General features: G+C 37.5%; 1 protein-coding gene across 3 annotated transcripts in view; it reads left to right on the top strand.

Moving 5' to 3' along the window:
- The window catches only part of RFC1 (replication factor C subunit 1), an 89,630-nt gene that overhangs the window by 11,479 nt on the left and 56,125 nt on the right, over positions 1-22,026 (top strand). For all 3 annotated transcript variants that reach the window (XM_027600218.2, XM_027600216.2, XM_027600217.2), the window contains exon 2: positions 12,647-12,775. Coding sequence is in view for 2 of the 3 variants with exons in the window: in XM_027600216.2 (XP_027456017.1) it covers positions 12,647-12,775 (129 nt within the window). In the remaining variant the exon portion in view is untranslated. The remainder of the gene's footprint in view (positions 1-12,646; positions 12,776-22,026) is intronic.

Below are 22,026 nucleotides of genomic sequence, written 5' to 3'. Positions count from 1 at the left end.
TAGGGATGATACCCTTTCATATTGTAGTTTACTATGTGAATGCTCCCCCTGGAGTAGTGCTGTCACCCCATTAAAATGTAGCTTTTGCCATATATATACTAGTAGTTGTCCTCTAAGGCCCCTACCTACCTCTCTTTCTGTCTTTTGAGTATGTTATGCTGAACGGTTCTGACCCAGCTGTTGTTCTTGCTGTTTTCTCTCCTTGTTCAGATCCTTCCTTGCATATCTACCTTTTTCTCATCATTCAAGCTTCAATCATCACTTCCTCAGAGCTTTTGGTGTTACATCTAAGAAATCATTGCCTAATCCAAGGTCACGAAGACTTACGCCTGTCTAAGAGTTTTACCTCTTACATTTAACTTTGAAACATTTTGAGTTAATTTTTGTATAGGGTGTGAAGTAGGGGTTCAAATTTATTCTTTTGCATGTGGATATTCAGTTGTTCCTGCACCATTTGTAGACTGGTCTTTCCCATTATATTATCTTGTTTCTCTTGTCAAAAATCAATTGACTGTAAGTGTGAGGGTTTTTTTTTTTTTTTTTTTTTTGGATTCTCTGATCTATTTCCCCTGTGTATCTTAATGCCAGTAACACATTGTCTTTATTACTGTAGTTTTGTGGTAAGGTGTCTCCCCCCCCTTGTTTGTGCTAAGTTTTGAAATCAGGAAGTATTAGTCATTCAGCTTTGTTATTTTTCAAGATTGTTTTGTATTCTAGGGCCCTTGAATTTCCACATGAATTTTAGAATCAGCCAAGAAGCCCGCGGGGATTTTGATAGTGATCATGTTGAATCTGTAGATCATTTTGGGAAGTATTGCCATCTTAACAATAAAAGGTCTTCTGATCCATGAACATGGGCTATCTTTCCATTTGTTTAGGTCTTCAATTTCTTTCTTTTTTTTTTAAAGATTTTATTTATTTATTTGAGAGAGAGAGAATGAGAGATGGAGAGCACGAGAGGGAAGAGGGTCAGAGGGAGAGGCAGACTCCCCGCCAAGCGGGGAGCCCGATGCGGGACTCGATCCCGGGACTCCAGGATCATGACCTGAACCTAAGGCAGTCGCTCAACTGACTGAGCCACCCAGGCGCCCTTCAATTTCTTTAAACAATGTTTATAGTTTTCAGAGTACGGGTTTTACACTTTTTATTAAGTGTATTATTTAATAAACTTTTTATTAAGTTTATAGTTTTCAGAGTATGGGTTTTACACTTTTTATTAAGTGTATTATTTAATAAACTTTTTATTAAGTTTATTTCTAAGTATTTTCTTTTTGATACTGTAAATGAAATAATTTTCTTAATTTCAATTTTGGATTGTTCATTTCAAGAATGAGGAAATACAGTTGACTTTTGTATATTGATCTTGTATCCTGCAACCTTGCTGAACTCATTTAGTAGTTCTGATAGTTTTTTAGTGGATTCCTTAGGATTTTTTCTATATAAGATCATTTCGTCTGTAAATCGAGATAGTTTTGCTTCATCCTGTCCAATCTAGGTGCCTTTTATCTCATTTTTTTGCTTAAATGCTTTTGCTGGAACCTCCACAGGGTTGAATAGAAGTGATGGGAGTGGTTGTGTCTTTTTCCTGATCTCAGGGGAAAGCATCCCAACAACTAACTTTGCTTTCAAAGTGTAAGGCCTTATTGTAGTTTTAAGTACTTTATTTCATAATTTGTTTCTGCTGTGCTGCTACCAGTTAAATCGCTATGTATATTAGTCAGATATGTAATTTTGTATTTTAGTGTTTTTCAGGATAAAAGATTCTTACATTTGGACAGATTTTGTGCATTTGGTGATGATAATCAATTTCTGCTTGTGGATTTGGCGGGGGGTTGAAAAATATTAATCAGACATTTATATTTCTTTGTTACTTTCAGAGTAGAGAAGTAAAGTCAACATATACTATTTTGGCAACTACAGAGCACTGCAGTACTTATTTTGCATAAAATCCTATACCCTCCAAAGATTAGTGAATAGAGTGACATAATTTGCTTTCTTTTTGCATTTTTGATGGACAAATATAACTTGTTTCTTGGTTGAGCTCATCAGCAGTGGAAATAAGTAATTAGAGGTTTTTGGTTATACTTCAAAGTAAATATATAGCAGCTTTTGTACTTTGACCTTTTAAAGCTAAAGGTCGTTATGAAAGCTTACTTCTCTGTGGGTTTAGGAGTGTTTATTGCCAAAAAAAATTTTTTTCATCTCTAACTCTATTAATAGATTTATAACCAACCAAGTTGGAAACTTCTTGGTACAGGTAAAGGACTCTAAAAATGCATTTTTTTCTTTTTTTGAGTACTTGGCAAAGTTTGATACTTTGTCTTGACTTATGTATATTAAAATAGCATTTTGGCTGCCTTCTAGGTGATGCTTTTCTCTAATAAAGTTGTAGAATTGTTAGTTACGCCTAATGCAAGAAGTCTTCTTTTGCTTACATTTAAGAGCATCTTAAATTTCAAAACTTTTACTAGAGAACATCTTGTTGGTATTCTCAATTTTTTCATCTGTGAATTGAAGTTAAAAAACTTCATAGGGTTGTTATGAGGATTAAATGAGTTAATATTTTTAAAGGGCTTAAATTATTGCCTGGCACAGAGCAAGTCCTATATAAGGGTTTATTAAATAAGTGAATAAATGAAGCCCTGAATCGGGGCAATGGCAATAGAAATAGAGGGAAGGGGACGGCAGTATTTGGGAGATAGGTTAGATGGGATAAATAGGTGGAGAGTCAGATTGAGGAGGAGAAACAGTGTCCCTTTTTCTGTTTTGGGCAAATGGTGGTGCTCTGCGTTAAGGTGAGGAATAAAAGGAGAAAAACAAGTCCCTGAGGAATATGAGCTTAGTTTTGGACTTTATGAATTGGAGGCATCTTTGGGGCATTTGGACAGAGATGTATCTGGTAGACCATTGGCTATGTGGATATGGAGCTTAGAGGAGGAGTGGAGACACAGGACTGAGAAGGTATCAGTGTGTATATAGGTGATACTGAGGTTGAGATGGATGTGTTAGCTTGCACAGTATATGTGAATCAGAAGTTTTTAATTTCGGGTTTGTGGGGAACCATTAATAGGTTTCAAGTGAAAATCCTGCATTTAAAAAAAAGATTTATTTATTTATTTATTGAGAGAGAGAGAGCATGCACGATTGAGTGAGTGAGCAGGCGGAGGGGCAGAGGGAGAGAGAGAACCCTGAAGTAGACTCCCCGCTGAGTGCAGAGCCCGACACAGGGCTTGATCCCAGGATCCTGAGATCATGACCTGAGCTAAAATCAAGAGCCAGCCAAAATCAAGAGTCGGCCACTCAACTGACTAAGCCACCCAGGTGCCCCAACCCTGCATTTTAGGTTACGTGCAAAGTTTGTGTGTATGTGTGTGGGGTGTTTTTTGACACCAATCAATTCTCTAGTTCTGTTGACACCAACTGGGTATCCTACAATTCAATTCAATTCTGACACTATTCAGAGTTAGTGCAGACTGTGCAAGTTAAGGGGCTCAGTCCCATTGACTGCTTCCACTTCAGAAGCCAAGTGCGAGTCGTGGGCCACCTATACTTCTGATTGACTGGCTCTAAATTGGCTATTCAAGACCTGCTCCTTGGGTTTGATAATTTGCTAGGATGGCTCACAGAACTTGTGAAAACACTTGACTTAATATTTACCAGTTTATCATAACGACACAATTCAGGAACAGCCAAATGGATGGAAAAGATCTGTAGGGCAAGATATGGGAGGTTGGGGGACACAGAGCTTCCATTACATCTTTGGGTACACCACCCTCCCAGCATCTTGATAAGTTCACCAACCCAGAAGCACGTCAAACATCAAACCTTGCTTGTTCGTGAGTTTTTATAACCGGGTCTTCAACCTTCCTCTTCTTGTAGACCTAGGAATGGGGTGGAGAGTTCCCATCCTTGGCCTTTCTAGTGACCAGTCCCCATCCTGAGTTGCCTCATTAGCATAAACTTAGATGTGATCCAAGGGGCTGATTGTAATGAACAGGACACTCCTGTCACTTAGGAAATTCCAAGGGTTTTAGGATCTCTGTGCCAGGAATATAAAGACCTTATATATTTTTGTATTATAGTGTGTTTTTGCATATATCTGTGGAAAATATTTATAGCTTTTGTCAGATCCACAAAAGCATTAAAAAAAACCTGGTATGTTTAATGTTTCCTTGGCACATATTTTGGATATTGATAGATAGTCAACCTGTTATTGACAGCTTCTTATACTAGCATATAAATTTGTCAAGGATTGGGGCCACAAGGATAGAGAACTGCTGTATAGTGCCTTGCACATGGTACATTTTCAATAAGTATTTGGTGAATGAAGAAGTACAAATAAACTTTGTATTTCCAATAAAAGTTGACTAGAATAAAATTTACTGGTACAGAAACATCTTCTCTAGTCCTTTTTACTTTATATCTAATCTATTGAACATTTAATGACAATGAATAATATAGCCTAGAGAAATACAGTATTTATTATGAGATATGTCTATTTCCTTTTTTAAAAAATTATGTATTTTTAAAATTAAAGTATAGTTGACACACAGTGTTACATTTGTTTCAGGTGTACAACATAGTGAATTGACAACTCTGTACTTTATGCTGTGCTTACAAGTGTGGTAGCCATTGTTTGTCACCATAAAACACTATTACAATACCATTGACTATATTCTCTATGCTGTACCTTTCATCCCTGTGACTTATTCATTCCATAATTGGAAGCCTGTATCTCCCACTTTCCTTCACCCATCCCCCAAACCCCTTCCCTTCTGGCAACAACCAAGTCTCTGTATTTATGGTCTTTTTATGCTTTTTGTTTGTTTTTTATATTCCACATATAAGTGAAATTATGGTATTTGTCGTTCTGTCTGACTTATTTCACTTAGCATAATACTCTCTAGGTCCATCCATGTTGTCACAAATGGCAAGCTCTCATTCTTTTTCATGGCTGAGTAATATTCCATTGTGTGTATATGTGTGTGTGTGTGTGTGTACACACATCACATCCTTGTGTATTCATCTGTCAGTGGACATTTAGGTTCGTAGTTCTATTTTTGATTTGAACTTAATTTCAGTGTTCATTCAAGTGGGTTAAACTTGATTTTTTATTTTATTTTATTTTTTTAAAAGATTTTATTTATTTATTTGACAGAGAGAGACACAGCGAGAGAGGGAACACAAGCAGGGGGAGTGGGAGAGGGAGAAGCAGGCTTCCCATGAGCAGGGAGCCCGATGTGGGGCTCGATCCCAGGACCCTGGGATCATGACCTGAGCTGAAGGCAGACGCTTAACGAATGAGGCACCTAGGCGCCCCAAACTTGATTTTTTAGATTAGAAGTCAGTTGTAAGAAGTTAACTTCTGGATGAATAAAAACCATAATCAGACTACATTATGGTGAAAATGTCAAAATGTTGAAACAGACCATTAGATCAGGCGTAAAGAGTTTTAAATGTTTCAGTTAATTATGCAGGTTTGGAGGAGAACTTTTTTTTTTAAAAACCTAGATTATTAAATTCCATTTTCTGTTTAATTTTGCCAGTGTTAGTATTTTTGGGTCAGGTATATTTGAAAATGTTTTGTGATACAGTATTTTATTGAAAGAGTAGTCTAAGGCTCATACACATACTATGGCTTCAGAATTTTACACATCTTCCTCAACACAACTAAGAATGGAAATGGGTTTTTTTCACTGTCTTGGGAGCAATTTCTCAGGTAGACTGAGTTGATTCCAGAGCAAGTGGGAGAGCCAGATATTTCCCCTAATCATATATTCTCCATTTCTATTCCCTTGCCGTACTTTGTTTTGTCTGCTATTTCCCATGTTACACTTTTTTTCCCCTAAAGATGGAAAGACCCAGAGCAGAAGGTAGAATGAAAGGTCCACAAGAACAGACACTTTTGTCTGTTTCGTTTATTCCAAGCACCAAGAATAGTTCTTGGCTCATAGAAGGCTCTCAGTGAATATTTGTTGAAAGAATGAAAGAATGAATGAATGAAGAAAAGAAGAAAGGAAGTTGATGCAGGTTCTTAAAATTCTTCCTGGTTAGAACCCTGTTATTTAAAACTTTTTCAGACCACACTTTCACTCACTGGTATCTTACTCAGAAAATTTCTTGAGTCCTGTGCTAGACTTGGCTGTATCATTAACATCAATTATATATAGAGATATATGTGATATCCAAAAGATATATGTGTTTGGCTAAAAGCAAATTGGAAGAAGAGAAAATATTGCACCAAAAGTGAAAGTACTTTTTTTTTAGTAGCCACAATATTATATGACAAGAGAGTACCATATTATAAGGGTCAATTATAGAAGTCAACTTTATTTTTATTTTTTTTTTAAGTTTTTATTTTTTAAGTAATCTCTACACCCAGTGTGGGGCTTGCACTCGCAACCCCGAGATCAAGAATCCCATGCTTCACCGACTGAGCCAGCCAGATGCCCCTGGAAGGTCAACTTTATTTATTTATTTATTTTTAAAAATTTTATTATGTCACCATACAATACATCATTAGTTTTTGATGTGGTGATCCACGATCCATTGTTTTCGTATAACACCTAGTGCTCCATGCAGTACGTGTCCTCCTTAATACCCATCACTGGGCTAACCCATCCCCCCTCCCCCCTCCCCTCTAAAACCCTGTTCGTCTCTCAGAGTCCATAGTCTCTCATGGTTCATCTCTCCCTCCAATTCCCCCCCCCCATTTTTCCCTTCCTTCTCCTAATGTCCTCCCTGCTGTTCCTTATGTTCCACAAATAAGTGAAACCATATGATAATTGACTTTCTCTGCTTGACTTATTTCACTTAGCATAATCTCCTCCAGTCCCATTACAGTTGGGTATTCATCCTTTCTGATGGCTGAGTAATATTCCATTGTGTATATGGACCACATCTTCTTTATGAAGGTCAACTTTAATAATTTACTTCAGAAATAATATACGATAAGTGTTACTTTAATATCCACTTAAAATTTTTTTCTTAAAGATTCTATTTTTTGAGAGAGAGCGAGAGCGTGTGTGTGCATGAGCAGGGGGCAGCTGCAGAGACAGAGGGAGAAGCAGACTCCTGGCTGAGCAGGGAGCCCGATGCAGGACTTGATCCCAGGATCCTGGGATCGTGAGCTGAGCTGAAGGCAGAGGCCCAACCAACGGAGCCACCCAGGTGCCCCTCCACTTAAAATTTCTTAAAGCCAAAAGCAATAGGTAAAGTCATAGCAACAAATTAATTTCAATTAAAGATTATTTAATTTATTTATTTATTTTTATTTTTTTAAAGATTATTTATTTGAGAGAGAGGGAATGAGAGACAGAGAGCATGAAAGGGGAGAGGGTAGAGGGAGAAGCAGACTCCCTGCTGAGCAGGGAGCCCGATGTGGGACTCGATCCCGGGACTCCAGGATCATGACCTGAGCTGAAGGCAGTCGCTTAACCAACTGAGCCACCCAGGTGCCCTAAAGATTATTTTAATACTCAGTCTTCAAAAATAAATCTACCATGAGTTTCATTTTACATAATCAAGAACCTCTTTTTTGGAGCCCAGGTGTGAATGTCAGTGACCTTAGAAATAACTACTTATGTGTTCAACTGATTTTTTTTTTTAAGGTTTTATTTTTAAGTAATCTCCACAACGAACACGGGGCTCAAACTTATAACCCCAAGAGCAAGAGCTGCATGCTTCACTGACTGAGCCAGCCAGGTGCCCCATGCGTTCAACCAATATTAATTAAGCATCTACTTATCTCTGGTGTTGGCCCTGTACTTGACATAGAGTGGTGAGATAAACAAGCCTGCTGTATGGAACTTAGCAGTGCCTTCAAGCTCAGATTTATAGGACTGTTGAAAGTATCTCATACTGGGGTGCCTGGCTGGCTCAGATGGTGGAACTTGCAGCTCGGTCTTGGGGTCACGAGCTGGAGCCCCGTGTTGGAGGTAGAGGTTACTTAAAAAAAATATATCTCCTACTAATCATTTTAGGACTCAGTTCAGATGTTGCTTCTTTTAGGCAGCTGCCCCGGAGGGCTCTCTGTGTTAGGTGCTCCTGGTGCTCTTTTAGTTTAGTGATAAGCTTTTTCTTAGCACTGTTTTGTATCGAATTCTTTATATACTAATTTGTCTCTCAGGTAGCTTCATGAGGGTATTTTCCTGTTTGTGTTCGAAGTCCCTGGCACAGTGCCTGCCTGTAAGCATACAAATGTATCAGGAATGAGAAGGGAAAGGCCATACTGCTAATTGTGGGGTATGGCTACTATTGCATAGATCCTTAGAATTACAGGGAAACTATATGAAGGGACAGTCATGGTCAAGCGGAAAACTGTGAAAGAGATTTGGAGTCAGAGGACCAGGTTCCATTGTGGAGGTTTTTGGTGTACCATCTTAATCCTCACAGGAATTTTATGAGGCAAGTGGAATCTTGAGGAATCTGAGGGGCAGAGAAGTAATTCATCCAAAGTGACCAGTAGTAAATGGCAAAACTGACGAAAAGCCTGTTTGACTTAATTCTACTTATTCATCTGTAAAATGGAGATATTCGATTTGCCTTACATACCTCATAGAGTCATCAAAAGAGATAAATCTGTGTCCAGTAGCTGTAAGTAAAAGCATGAAAAACTTACTTGTTATTATTAGCTATGTGCTAAAATTTAACTTTGATGTGATTTTTGCCTAAATTTTTGCCTTATTTGAACTTATCTTTTTGTTCAACTAATGACTGTTGAATAAGAAAATAAGGGCGCCTGGGTGGCTCAGTTGGTTAAGCGACTGCCTTTGGCTCGGGTCATGATCCTGGAGTCCCGGGATCGAGTCCCGCATCGGGCTCCCTGCTCAGCAGGGAGTCTGCTTCTCCCTCTGACCCTCTCCCCTCTCATGCTCTCTCTCTATCTCATTCTCTCCCTCAAATAAATAAATAAAACCTTAAAAAAAAAGAATTAATTACTACTTTTTTTTTGGTTTTCCCAAATAAAAATAATGTTACTTTCTTTTATCATTTTTTTTAGAGATGGAATTCCTGGATAAAGGGTATGCACATGTAAAATTTTGATAAGTATTGCTGATTGTCCTTCAGAACAGTTTTTATCTTCCAATATGCCAGTTTTTGCTTTTATGGCAGTGTAGCGTGTGAGCATCTGTTTCCCCATATCTTTGACAAATCTGGGCATTATCAGTCTTTTAACATTTAGAGAAAAATAATCCAGTTTTAGCTTATCTGTTTGTTTATTTTTAAAGATTTTATTTATTTATTTATCTGAAAGAGAGCAAAAGCGAGAGAGATCACAGAGGGAGAAGCAGACTTGCCGCTGAGTAGAGAGTGTGATGTGGGGCCCCTTTCCCAGGACCCCGGGATCATGATCTGAGCCGAAGGCAGCCATTTAACTGACTGAGCCACCCAGGCGCTCAGTTTATCTGTTTATTATTTGTGAAGTTGAACATCTCTTATTGTTTGTTGGTTATTTGCATTTTTAAAATAATTTGCTTGGACACCTCGGTGGCTCAGTCAGTTAAGTGTCTGCCTTTGGCTCAGATCATGATCTTGGGGTCTTGGGATCGAGTTCTGCATCTGCATTGGGCTCCCTGATCAGCGGGGTGCCTGCTTCTCCCTCTTTGTCTGCTGCTACGCCTGCTTGTGTGCTCTCTCTCTCAAATAAATAAAATCTTTTAAAAAATAAAATAATTTGGGGCGCCTGGGTTGCTCAGTCATTAAGTGTCTGCCTTCGGCTCAGGTTGTGATCCTGGGGTCCTGGGATCGAGCCCCGCATCGGGCTCCTTGCTCCGCGGGAAGCCTGCTTCTCCCTCTCCCGCTCCCTGTGCTTGTGTTCCCTCTCTCGCTGTGTCTCTCTCTGTCAAATAAATAAATAAATAAAATCTTTAGAAAGAAAAATTTGCTTTAGTAGTTTTCCATTTTTCTACTCAGCTATCTTTTATTGATTTGTAGGAACCCTTTTATATATAACATATGTTGTAGATATTTTCAAGTTAGTTGTTTGTATTTTAACTTTTGCTTATGGCATCTTTTATTTTTATGTAGTCAAATCTTTTTTATGGATGGTTTCTAGCCTTAATGCTCTTCTTAGGCTTTCCCTTTGCCGAGATTATAAAAGTAAGTTTAAAAATCTGTTCCTTTTTCCATTCGTATACTCAGCAAGAATTTTTCTGTGCAGGGAAAAGTGGTTTTTAGATCCATTGTTTGGGAGTATGATTAGCCACTGGACCTGTACATCATTTCATGAAATCTTTGAAAACTGGGAATAATAGACAGGGAATGTTAAGGAGTAAGGTGAAGTCCACTCTCTAAATTGAGGCCAAATTAGTGACCTTCAGATATTTATATACATGATGGCTGCTCATATTAGAGATAATTCTAAAAAGGTAGAATAGACTGGCTTTCATTCTGATGAAAATTCTTTTCCAAAGGTTTAGATTTTCAGTGTATATTGAGTTAGATCACACTGTAATTTCTTTAACTGTTCTGCTGCCGTCAGTATAAGAGTGTGGTAAGTGAGAGAGTAGGGTAGCCTAAAGGAAAGGAGGGGTGCCTGGGTGGCGCAGTCAGTTAAGCGGTTAAGTTTCTGACTCTTGGTTTGGTTCAGGTCGTGATCTCAGGGTTGTGAGATTGAGCACTACATGGGGCTCTGCGCTCAGCGTGGTGTCTGCACCCCACCCCCCACCTCCTAGTCTCTCTCTCAGATAAATAAATCTTTAAAAAAAATAAAGGAAGAGAAAGGGGATGTGAATGGAAGGAATTACTTGGGAAGGAAAGGGTAACAATGCTGAGGAGTGGCAATATGGAACAGACAAAAATCAGAGAGCCTCAATATAACCAACAATTCCATTTCCTGAATTATGTTTTGTTTTCTTTCTCTGTGTGGTTTTAAGCATTTGTTGTCCTAATACAGATTGAAAACCAGCACTGACTTTAACCTGATTGTTAATACTCAGTTTTGGTATTTCCATGGCGCACGTGCCATGCCATGCTGTGCAGTGTGCGTGTGCAAACAGTCATCACTATTTGAATGAAGAATCATTTGGTAATTTTAAAAGTGAAACTCCGATGTGAAACTTTCATTTCCTCCAGAAGCAATAAAGTAAGTGGTTGTAAACCTCAAACCCAATTTTTTGCAATTTATACGGACGACTGTGGCTTTCTTTAGCACCTGACACAGATGTCTTAGTTTCAAAGCTGAGGTATCTGCTTCATAAACAGTATTTTTAGACTTAGATTTTATTAGGATGGGTTTATGACTTTTGTATATTAAGACATTTACAAAAGATTACATAAAACCAGGAAAGTCTATAATCTTATTAAAAGAAAACTTAAGGTGTCTGTGTACCTCATTTATCTGCTTTGTTTATTTGCTTAGACACAAAGCTATTTGTGTGTGTGTGTGTGGGTGTTTGTGCACACATGCATGCGTGTGGATAACACTTATTTGGGATTTTTGACATTTTAAGAGTATGACATTTACCGCCAGGATCTAGGAAATAATTGTTAACTTTCCTATACTTCACAAAGTGCTTTTAACAGGCATTTTCCTCCCTAAAATAGATAGGTTGGAACAGGTAAAAAGGATTGAAAACTCAAGACTATAACCATTAAGGGTAGGAAGAGCAGAACACCTGGTTCTTGAACCCCATTCTTAGGAATTCAGATCCTTATTCAGGTTTCATTATTCTGTGTTCCTTATATCCTTGCCTGGGAGCAGAGATAATTGAAAATAGACATGTGTCAGTGATATGAAGGGATAATAGTTCATAAATGAGGGGAAGGGAAGCTTTTTACTGAGCCCAAATTAAGTAATTCTCATAAAGCATAGGTAGTATTAGTTCCACTTTACTGATGGGAAAACAGATTAAAGTAACCTGCCCAAGGTCACACATAAAAATAACTACAGCAGAGATTCAGACTGAGGCTTTCTGATTCTAAGGTCTATTCCCATTCTCTACACCATACTTTCTTCAAAGCTAAAATCAAAAGTAGGGAAGGATATGTATGCAAAAGGTAAAAGTGAGTGATTTAAATTGTAAATTAGATTGTAAATGTTTCATTATGATTGAATTTTAATTCAGCAGCATAACAAGGGGATAGAGCAATTAAAGAGATTATTGTAATAAGCATCAAAATATTTTTTGAGAATTTGGAAAAATCCTATAAAGAAAAGTAATTTCTAAGGTTTTTAGTTATTAAGGTCTTAAATGATCAGGGTTGTGAGAGTTATCTTTCTCTCAAATTGGAGTATGAATCCCATGGTCAAGGATTATACTCTTCAACATTTGTCTTCTCCCTCACTCTGCCTGGAGTGGTGGGATGAGCATATGCATGTATGAACAATAAATACTTGTTACTTGCCTCTTTAGTAATTGTGCTGTTGTTAAGAAAAATTTCACTTGCTTATTTCTGTCCTGTTTTTGGCCAAGTTCTGAGAATTAATATTATTTTTCCTTGGGCAAATTATTTTTAACTTAGGTAATTTTATCAGTTAATTTTTGCATGTGAAATGAATGCTGTTGCACACATGGAACTATCTGATTATGAAGAAATTATTGAAGGTAAACCAGTGTGTGTGTAAAGCTGTCCCTTTTTGTAGTTGAAATTCAAATTTTGTGCAGTTAATGTTTGTTTACGCATGTCGTTTTTTTGCTTTTAGGATATTCGGAAATTCTTTGGGGTTATACCAAGTGGAAAGAAACCTGTAAGTGAAACAGTAAAGAAGAATGAGAAAACAAAGTCCGCTGAAGAAACTTTAAAAGCAAAGAAAGGAATAAAGGAAATCAAGGTCAGTTTTCTAGATGCAATACTGAATCGTGTAAAAAGTTAAATTCAGTTCCTAGACTTGATATGTTGGGAGCCTGAGGTAAATACAGATTCCAACCCCTTTTGCAGAGGAAGAAGATAAGTGTATTTCTAATTAGTGTAGCTCACTGCATTCGTTGCTTGTTTTTCTGAAGTAGAGATGGAAGCCTTTTTAGTTGTTAAAACTTTGCATTTTGTGATCAAAGTTTGTTCTTAGAGACCTGAGCCCCAGGTGAAAGGCGTTGGGCTTCCGGTGAAGGAAGGCTTTGGAGGAAAGCTTTATTCTTTTCTCTGTCTTCCTTGGGCCTCAGAATTTAAGGTACAATGTCATTGTAGGAAGCAGGCGATGGCTACAATAGGGTGTCTGAGTTAATATTATTCCACTTTGTGTAAAATGTAAGAATTTTGCAAATCTACAGGTCTATCACCACTTCATCTTTTATGTTTTACTTGTCATATATATTATATTTACATTTGTTAATACTCCACATTCAGTGTAATAATTTTTGCTCTAAACAGACACATATTTTAAAGAAATTAAAAGGAAAAAATGGTCTTTTATGTTTACCCACATATTTGCCATTTCTGGTGCTTTTCATTTCTTAGTGAAGATAAGAATTTCTGAATTTCTATGTCATATCATTGTTTTTAAACCTGAAGAGTTTTCTTCATCATTTTTTTTTAAAGATTTTATTTATTTGACAGATAGAGACACAGTGAGAGAGGGAACATAAGCAGGGGAAGTGGGAGAGGGAGAAGCAGGCTTCCCATAGAGCAGGGAGCCCGATGTAGGGCTCGATCCCAGGATCCTGGGATCATGAGCTGAAGGCAGATGCTTAATGACTGAGCCACCCAGGCCCCCCATTCTTTATCATTTCTTGTAGTATAGGTCTTTTGGTAACAAATTCTATTAAGTTTTTGTTTATTTAATAATATATTTTGTCTTCATTCTTGGAGGATACTTTTGCTGGTTATAGAATTTTGGATTGACAGTTTTTTGTTTCGGCACTTTGAAGATGTTTCATTGTCTTTTGGTCTCTTTTTTTCTGGAGAGATATTAGCAGTTGTTTGTATTGTTTTCTTTTGTACATTATTATTTTTCTTATGCTGACTTTAGGATTTTATCTTTGGTTATTAGCTTTGACTGTGGTATGCCTGGGTGTGGTTTTCTTGTGTGTATCCTGTTTATGGTTTCTGAGCTTCTTGAATCTATAAATTTATAAATCTCACCAAATTTGGGAACTCTGCCATTTTTTCTTCAAATATATTTCTGCCTCATTCTCTTTCTCCTCTTCTGGGATTCCAGCTATACACATATTAGAATCTTGATATTGTCTCATAGCTCATTGAGGCTTCTTCATTTTTATCCTTTTTTTTTCTCTTCGGATTGTATAATTTCTCTATTACTGTCTTCAGGTTCACTGATATTTCTTCCTCTCCAGTTTGCTGTTACACCTATTTAGTGAATACTTTATTGTGAATATTGTATTTTTTTCAATTCTAGAATTTCCACTTGTTTCCTTTTCATACTTTTTATTTCTCTTCTTTATGTTCTTGAATGTAGTTATAATAGCTACTTTAAACTTTTGTCTGCTAATACTAACATATTAAGATTGGTCTCAGTTAAATGCCTTTTCTCTTGAGTCTGTGGCTTAAATATTAGTTCGGGCTCCTGTGACAAAATACCATACACTGGATTGTTTAAACAACAGGAATTTATTTTCTTACAGTTCTAGAGACTAAAAGTCTATGATTAAGGTTCCAGCCAATTCAGTTCCTGGCTAGAGCTCTTTCTGGATCATATATGGCTACCTTCTTCTGGGTCCTCACATAACCTTTTCCTGGTGTGAGCACATGGGGAGAGAGAGAGCTAGTGAGTGTGTAGACACATGTGTGTGAGTGAGCTCTCTGGTATCTCTTCTAAGGATATTAAGCTTATCAGTTCAGAGTCCCATCCTTATGACCTCATTTAACCTTAATTACTTCCTAGAGACTCCATCTCCGGATACAGCCGCAATGGGGGTGAAGGGGCTCAGCATATGAATTTTGAGGGATACAAGCATTCAGTCCAAGCATTTTGCCAATGGCCCCCCAAATTCATGTCCTTCTCATATGCAAAATATGTTCATTTCATCTTAACAGCCCCCCAAAATCTGAACTGATTGCAATATCAACTCTAAAGTCCAAAGTCTTATCTAGATATCATTTAAATCAGATATGGGTGAGACTCAAGGTATGATTCATCCTAAGGCAAAATTTCTCTTCATCTGTGAACCTGTAAAACCGGACAAGTATGTGTTTCTAAAATATAGTGGTGGGACAGGCATAGAATAGACATTTTCATTTCAAAAGGGAGAAATCACAAGGAAGAAAGGGATGATGGGTCCCAAAGAAGTCCAAAACCTAGCAAGGCGAATTCTCTTAGATCTTAAAGCTTGAGAAAATCTTCTTTAGCTGGATGCCCTGCCTTCTGGATCCACTAGAGCAGTGGTACCATCCCACAGCTCTGCAGGGTGGTCCCACTCCCAAGGCTTCTGGATAGAGGCTGATCTTTGAAACAAGAAATAAGACAGCCCTGATGATCTGTGAATCACCTTCATCTCCCTTTTGGAGAATAGTGCAGGTTTGCAGTTGATTCTACCAGCCTTCCTTCATTTTGTCTCTTTCATTTCAAACTAGCAGTGTTTTTGCTTGTGTAATCCCATCATCTCTTTATTGAGTGATAGTCCAGCCACACTTTTGGTGTTCTTTTTAGAACACGCATTCTCATTTTTTGCAATATAGACAAGTTGAGTATTTTCCAAATCTTTTAAGTCTTGGTTCGTTTTTGCTTAACAATTCAGTTCATTTCTCTCCTCTTGGATTTTACTGTAGAGGACCCAGGTTTTACCTTCCAACATTTTACTTAGAAATCTCCTCAGCTAAATATTCAGTTTCATTGTTCATAAGTTCTATCTTTCACGAAGCACTAAAACACAATTTAGCCAAGTTCTTTGCCATTTTATAACAAGCATTGCCTCTTTCTCCGATTTCCAACAATCTGTTCCTTATTTCTGTCTGAATCCTTACCAGAATGGTCTTTCATGTTCATATTTTACCAACATTCTATTTATGATACATATATTCTCTAAGATGATAGAAGCTTTCACTATAGCTCTTATCTTTTCTCCCTGAGACCTTATTGGAGTTGCATTTAATGTCCATATTACTACGAACAGTCCCTTCACAGGAGCCTACATCCACGTTTTACAGAATTTTTCTTTTTATGTATTTATTTTGTTTATTGAAGTACAGTTGATACTGAATGTTACATGAGTTTCCGGTGTACAGCATCATGATTCAACAACTCTGTGCTATGCTATGCTCACAAGTACAGCTATCATCCATAACTATACAACACTGTTACAGTATCACAGACTGTGTTCCTTATGTGCTATACCTTTCATCCCCATGCTTGATTCAGTTCATAACTGGAAGCCTATACCTGTCACTCCCCTCTCCCCTATTTGCCCATGCCCCCAGCCTCTGGCAACCACCAGTTAGTTTTCTGTATTTATAGGTCAGTTTCTGTTTTGTTTGTTCATTTTGTTTTTTAAATTCCACTTATAAGTGAAATTACACAGTATTTGTGTTTTGTTGTCTGACTGACTTCACTTAGTGTAATACTGTCTAGTTGTCACAGATGGCAAGATCTCATTCTTTTTTATGGCTGAGTAATATTTGTGTGTGTGTGTGTATGTATGTTTATGTGTATATCTCACATCTTTATTGATGGACATTTATTTAAGTTGCTTTCATATCTTGGCTATTGTAAATGCAGTAAATGTAGGGGTGTATATTTCTTTTTGAATTAGTGTTTTTGCTTTCTTTGGGTAGATACTCAGTAGTGGAATTATCAGATTGTATGCATTTCTATTTTTAATGTTTTGAGGAGCCTCCATACTGTTTTCCACAGTGGCTACACCAGCTTGCATTCTTACCAACATTGCATGAGTGTTTTTTTTTTTCCTCCGCATACTCACCAACACTTGTTTCTTGTCTTTTTGATTCCAGACATTCTGACAGGTTTACTGTGATATCTCATTGTGGTTTTGATTTGCCCTAATGATGAGTGATGTTGAGCATCTTTTCATGTGTTTGTTGGCCATCTGAAGGTCTTTTTGGGTTCTCTGCCCATTTTCTTAATCACATTATTTGGGTTTTTTGGTGTTGAGTTGTAGAAGTTCTTTATATACTTTGGATATTAACCCCTTATTGGATATATTGTTTGCAAATATCTTCTTCCATTCAGTATGTTGCCTCTTCATTTTATTGATGGTTTCCTTTGCTGTGCAAAAGCTTTTTGATGTAGTCTCAGTAGTTTTATTTTTGCTTTTGTTTCCCTTGCTGAAGGAGGCATCTAGAAAAAAGGTTGCTAAAAGGTTGATACCAGAGAGATTACTGCCTTTGTTTTCCTTTAGGAGGTTTATGGTTTCAGGTCTAACATTTAGGTCTTTAATCCATTTTGAGTTTATTTTGTTTATGGTGTAAGAAAGGGTCCAGTTTCATTCTTTTGCATGTAGCTATCCATTTTCCCAGCACCGTTTGTTGAAGAGACTATCTTTTTCCCATTGTATATTTTTGCCTCCTTTGTTGTAGATTAATTCAGTATATAAGTGTGGGTTTATTTCTAGGCTCTCTGTTCTGTTCCATTGATCTAGGCATCTATTTTGAGCCAGTACCGGACTGTTTTGATTATTGCAGCTTTGTAATATATGTTGAAATGTGGGATTGTGGTACCTCCAGTTTTGTTCTTCTTTTTCAAGATTGCTTTGACTATTTGGGATCTTTTATGGTTCCATACAAATTTTAGTATTTTTTGTTCTAGTTCTGTATATGTGCTGCCGAAGCGAGCACTTTTGTTGTAGTTCTGTGAAAATTGATGTTGTCGTTTTGATAGGGATTGCATTGAATCTGTAGATTACTTTGGGTAGAATGGATGTTTTAATAATATTCTTCCAATCCATAAGCCTGGAATATCTTCATTTGTGACATCTTCAGTTTCGTTCATCAATATTTTATAGTCTTCAGAGTACAGATCTTTCATCTTCTTGATTAAATCTGTTTCTAAGTATTTTATTCTTTTTGGTGCTATTATAAATAGAATTGTTTCCTTAATTTCTATTTCTGATATGTCGTGATTAGTATATAGAGACACAGATTTCTGTATATTTTCTATCCTGTGACTTTACTAAATTAATTTATTCTTACGTTTTTTTGGTGGAGTTTTTAGGGTTTTCTATGAATAGTATGTCATTGGCAAATAGTGACGATTTATTTCTTTACCAGTTTGGACGCCTTTTATTTCTTTTTCTTGTCTGGTTGCTGTGGCTAGGACTTTCAGTACTAGTACATTTATTTTTTAATTTCTTCTTTGATTTCGTCATTGACACATCAGTTGTTTAGTAGCATGTTGTTTAAACTCCACGTCTTTGTGGGTTTTTTCCCAGTTTTTTTCTTGTAATTGATTCCTAGTTTCATACCATTATGGTTGGAAAAGATGCTTGATATGAGTTTAGTTTTCTTAAATTTATTGAGACTTATTTTGGGGCTTAACATGTTATTTATCTTGGAGAATGTTCCATGTGCACTTGGAAAGAATATGTATTTGGTTGTTTTTGGATGGAATGTTCTGTATATATCTGTTAAGTCCATCTGGTCTTATTGCTTCCTTATTGATTTTCTGTTTGGCTGATCTATCCACTGATGTAAAGGGGTGTTAGAATTCCCTACTATTGTCGAATTACTGTCAATTTCTTCCTTTACATCTCTTAATCTTTGTGTTATGTATTTAGGTGCTTCTATGTTTGATGCATAGATATTTACAATTCTTACATCCTCTTGTTGGATCAATCTCTTTATCGTTATATAATGCCATTTTTTTTTTTTTAATTTTATTTATTTGACAGAGAGACACGGCGAGAGAGGGAACACAATCGGGGAGTGGGAGAGGGAGAAGCAGGCTTCCCCGTGGAGCAGGGAGCCTGATGTGGGGCTCGATCCCAGGACCTGGGATCATGATCTGAGCCGAAGGCAGATGCTTAATGACTGAGCCACCCAGGCGCCCTTGTAATGCCATTTTTTGTTTCTTGTTACAGTCTTTGTTTTAAAGTCTGTTTTGTCTGATAAAAATATTGCTACCCTGGATATGTTTTTTTAGTTTCCATCTCTTCACTTTCAGTTTGTCTGTGTTTTTAGGTCTGACGTGAGTCTGTTGTAGGTAGCATATAGATGGGTCTTGTTTTTTTCCATCCACTCTATCACCCCTGTCTTTTTTTTTTTTCTTTTTTAACCCCCTATCTTTTGATTGGAACATTTAGACCATTTATGTTTAATTATTATTATTTTTTAAAATTTTTATTAACATAATGTATTATTTGTTTCAGGGGTACACGTCTGTGATTCATGAGTCTTACACAGTTCACAGCACTTACCATAGTACATACCCTCTCCAATGTCCATCACCCAGCCACCCCATCCCTCCCACCCTCCTCCACTCCAGCAACCCTCAGTTTGTTTCCTGAGAGTAAGAGTACATTTAGAGTAATTATTGATAGGTATGTACTTATTGCCATTTTCTTAAATGATTTCTGATTATTTTTGTAGTTCTTCTCTGTTCCTTGCTTCTCTTGCTCTCTTTCCTTGTCATTGATAACTTTCTTCAGTGTTGTGCTTGTCTTTATTTTTTTGTGTATCTGTTACAGGTTTTGGCTTGTGGTTATTAGGTTCCTATATAACATCCAAGTATATGGTAGTTTATATTAAATTGATGATCACTTAAGATCAAACACATTCTAAAAGAACTTCATTTTTACTACTCTCTGTCCACTTTTTCTATATATGTTATTAGATTTTACATCTTTTTATTATGGGAGTCCCCTTAACTAACTTTTTAAAATATAGTTGATTTTATTACTTTTGTTGTTTGACCTTTATACTATACTAGCTTTATAAGTGATTGCTCTACTACCTTTACTGTGCTTGCTTAATGAAATTTTTTTATTTTCATAATTCTCTTCTAATTAGTCTTTTTTATCCACTTAAAGAAGCCCTTTAACATTTCTTGTAAAGGCCAGTTTACTGGTGATGAAATCTTTTACTTTTTGTTTATTTGGAAAGCTCTTTATCTTTCCTTCAATTCTAAATGATAACCTTGCTGGGTAGAGTATTCTTGGTTGTAGGTTTTTTCCTTTTAGCACTTTGAATATATATGTAATGCTTCTCCCTTCTGGTGTACGTAATAGTTTCTGCTGAAAAATCAGATGATCGCCTTATTGGGTTTCCCTTGTAGGTAATTATTTGCTTCTTTCTTACTGCTTTTAAAATTCTTTATCTTTAATCTTTGACATTTTCTTATTATGTGTTGTGGAATTCCTTGGGTTCATTTTGTTTGGAACTTTTTGGGCTTCCTGAATCTGGATATCTGTTTCCTTCTCCAGGTGAAGGAAGTTTTCAGCTATTATTTCTTCAAATAAGTTTTCTGCCCCTTTGTCTCTCTCTCTCTCTCGCTCAGCTTCTTCTGAGACCCCTGTAATGCAAATGTTTGTTTGCTTGATATTTTCGAAGAGATCCTTAACCTGTTCTCATTTTTTAAAAAAAATTCTTTTTCGTTTTTGCTGTATGGCTTGGGTGCTTACCATTTGTCTGTCTTCCAGATTGCTGATCTGTTCTTCTGCATTCTCTAATATGCTGTTGATTACCTCTAGTGTATTTTTCATTTCATTTATTGTATTCTTCAACACCTGTCCTTTTTAATATTTTCTCTCTCTTTGTTGAAGTTCTCACTGACTTCATCCACTCTTCTCTCCAGTTGGTGAGCATCTCTATTCTATGATCATTAATTTTTTTTTTTAAGTTTGAAATGTTTAGCAGATAGCTTGGTTATCTCTCTTGCATTTAGTTCTTTTTCTGAGGCTTTGTCTTGTTCTTTCATTTGAAGCATATTTCTCTGTCTTCTCATTTTGCTTGACTTCCTGTGTTTGTTTCTATGAATTAGGTGGAACAGATATTTCTCCTAAACTTGAAGGAATGATCTTGTGTATGGTCATCCCCTGTGTAGCTGCATGTGCTTGGTTACTTTGGCTGGCTGGCTGAAGTTGTAGCTGGTGGTCCTGGGGCACTGTGTGCTGGGGTGCCCTGGTGGGATGGCCTGAGCTGAAGTGGGTGTGGGCTGGGGTGGTCCTAGGGCTCTCTGCGTAGAGGGTGCCCTGGCAGGACCTCTGAAGCTGAAGTAGGTGCAGGTTGAGGTATGCTGGGTTGCTCTGTACAGGGGTGCCCTGTGAGTTTTCTGGATCCAAAGCAGGAATGGGCTGGGTGGTCCCCAGGCACTGCACAAAGTACCCTGGTGAGTCATCTGGAACCCAAACACGTGTGTTCTTGGGGAGCTCTGCATTGGGGGTGCCCTGGCAAATTTTCTGGAGGCATAGTGGTGTTTTGGGGTGGCTTGTGTCTGTGTCACCTTGGCAAGACAGCTAGCACTGTAGGAGGTAGCCGACCAGAGATGTGGGGTGTGTTGTGCTGAGGTCACATGGGTGGGGTGTCTAGGGCTGGTGTGGGATGGGGCCTGGGGCTTATTGAGGTGATAGGCCAGCAAGGGCACTAGGACCCTGCTCCTGACCATGCTGTCAAGGTGGAGGGAGAATGTAAACCTTGGCCCCTCCAACCTGGAGAGAGTTCCAGCAGCTCCCCCACCATTTGGTGGAGTTTTAGGGCTGAATTTTTTGTAATCTAGTTACTCTTTTAAACTACGGCCTTTTTTCTCTGCCCCAGGGAAGATGAATCTGCTTATGGTCCCTCAGTAGTTTCTGTCCCTAATGCAGTTCACAGTGACAGGTGGGGGTTCCTTTCGTTACCCTGTCTCTGTTTCTCTTGCCGTTGTCTATGTGGTCTCTCTTTTGTTGTGCAGAAGCTGTTCAGTCAGCTCTCAGTTCTTCAGGAGGAATTGCTCTAAAAATAGGTATGATTTGGTTATGTCCTGTGGAGGTGAGTTCATTGCCATCTTGGACCAGAAGTGCTAGGCTTTTTTTAAGCACACACATCAGAAACTTTCCAGCCTTCATCATAACCCAGTTCCAAAGCCACTTCCATATTTCAGGTATTTTTTACTGCACCACTCCATTTCATGGTAACAAAATCTGTATGAGGATTCTCCAGAGAAATAGAATCTAGAAGGAGATTTATTTTAAAGAATTCATG

Source organism: Zalophus californianus, chromosome 2 (genome assembly GCF_009762305.2).
Source record: "Zalophus californianus isolate mZalCal1 chromosome 2, mZalCal1.pri.v2, whole genome shotgun sequence".
Lineage (NCBI taxonomy): Eukaryota > Metazoa > Chordata > Mammalia > Carnivora > Otariidae > Zalophus > Zalophus californianus.
Note: the sequence above shows the minus strand (reverse complement) of the source record. Positions and strands in the feature narration are given on the sequence as shown.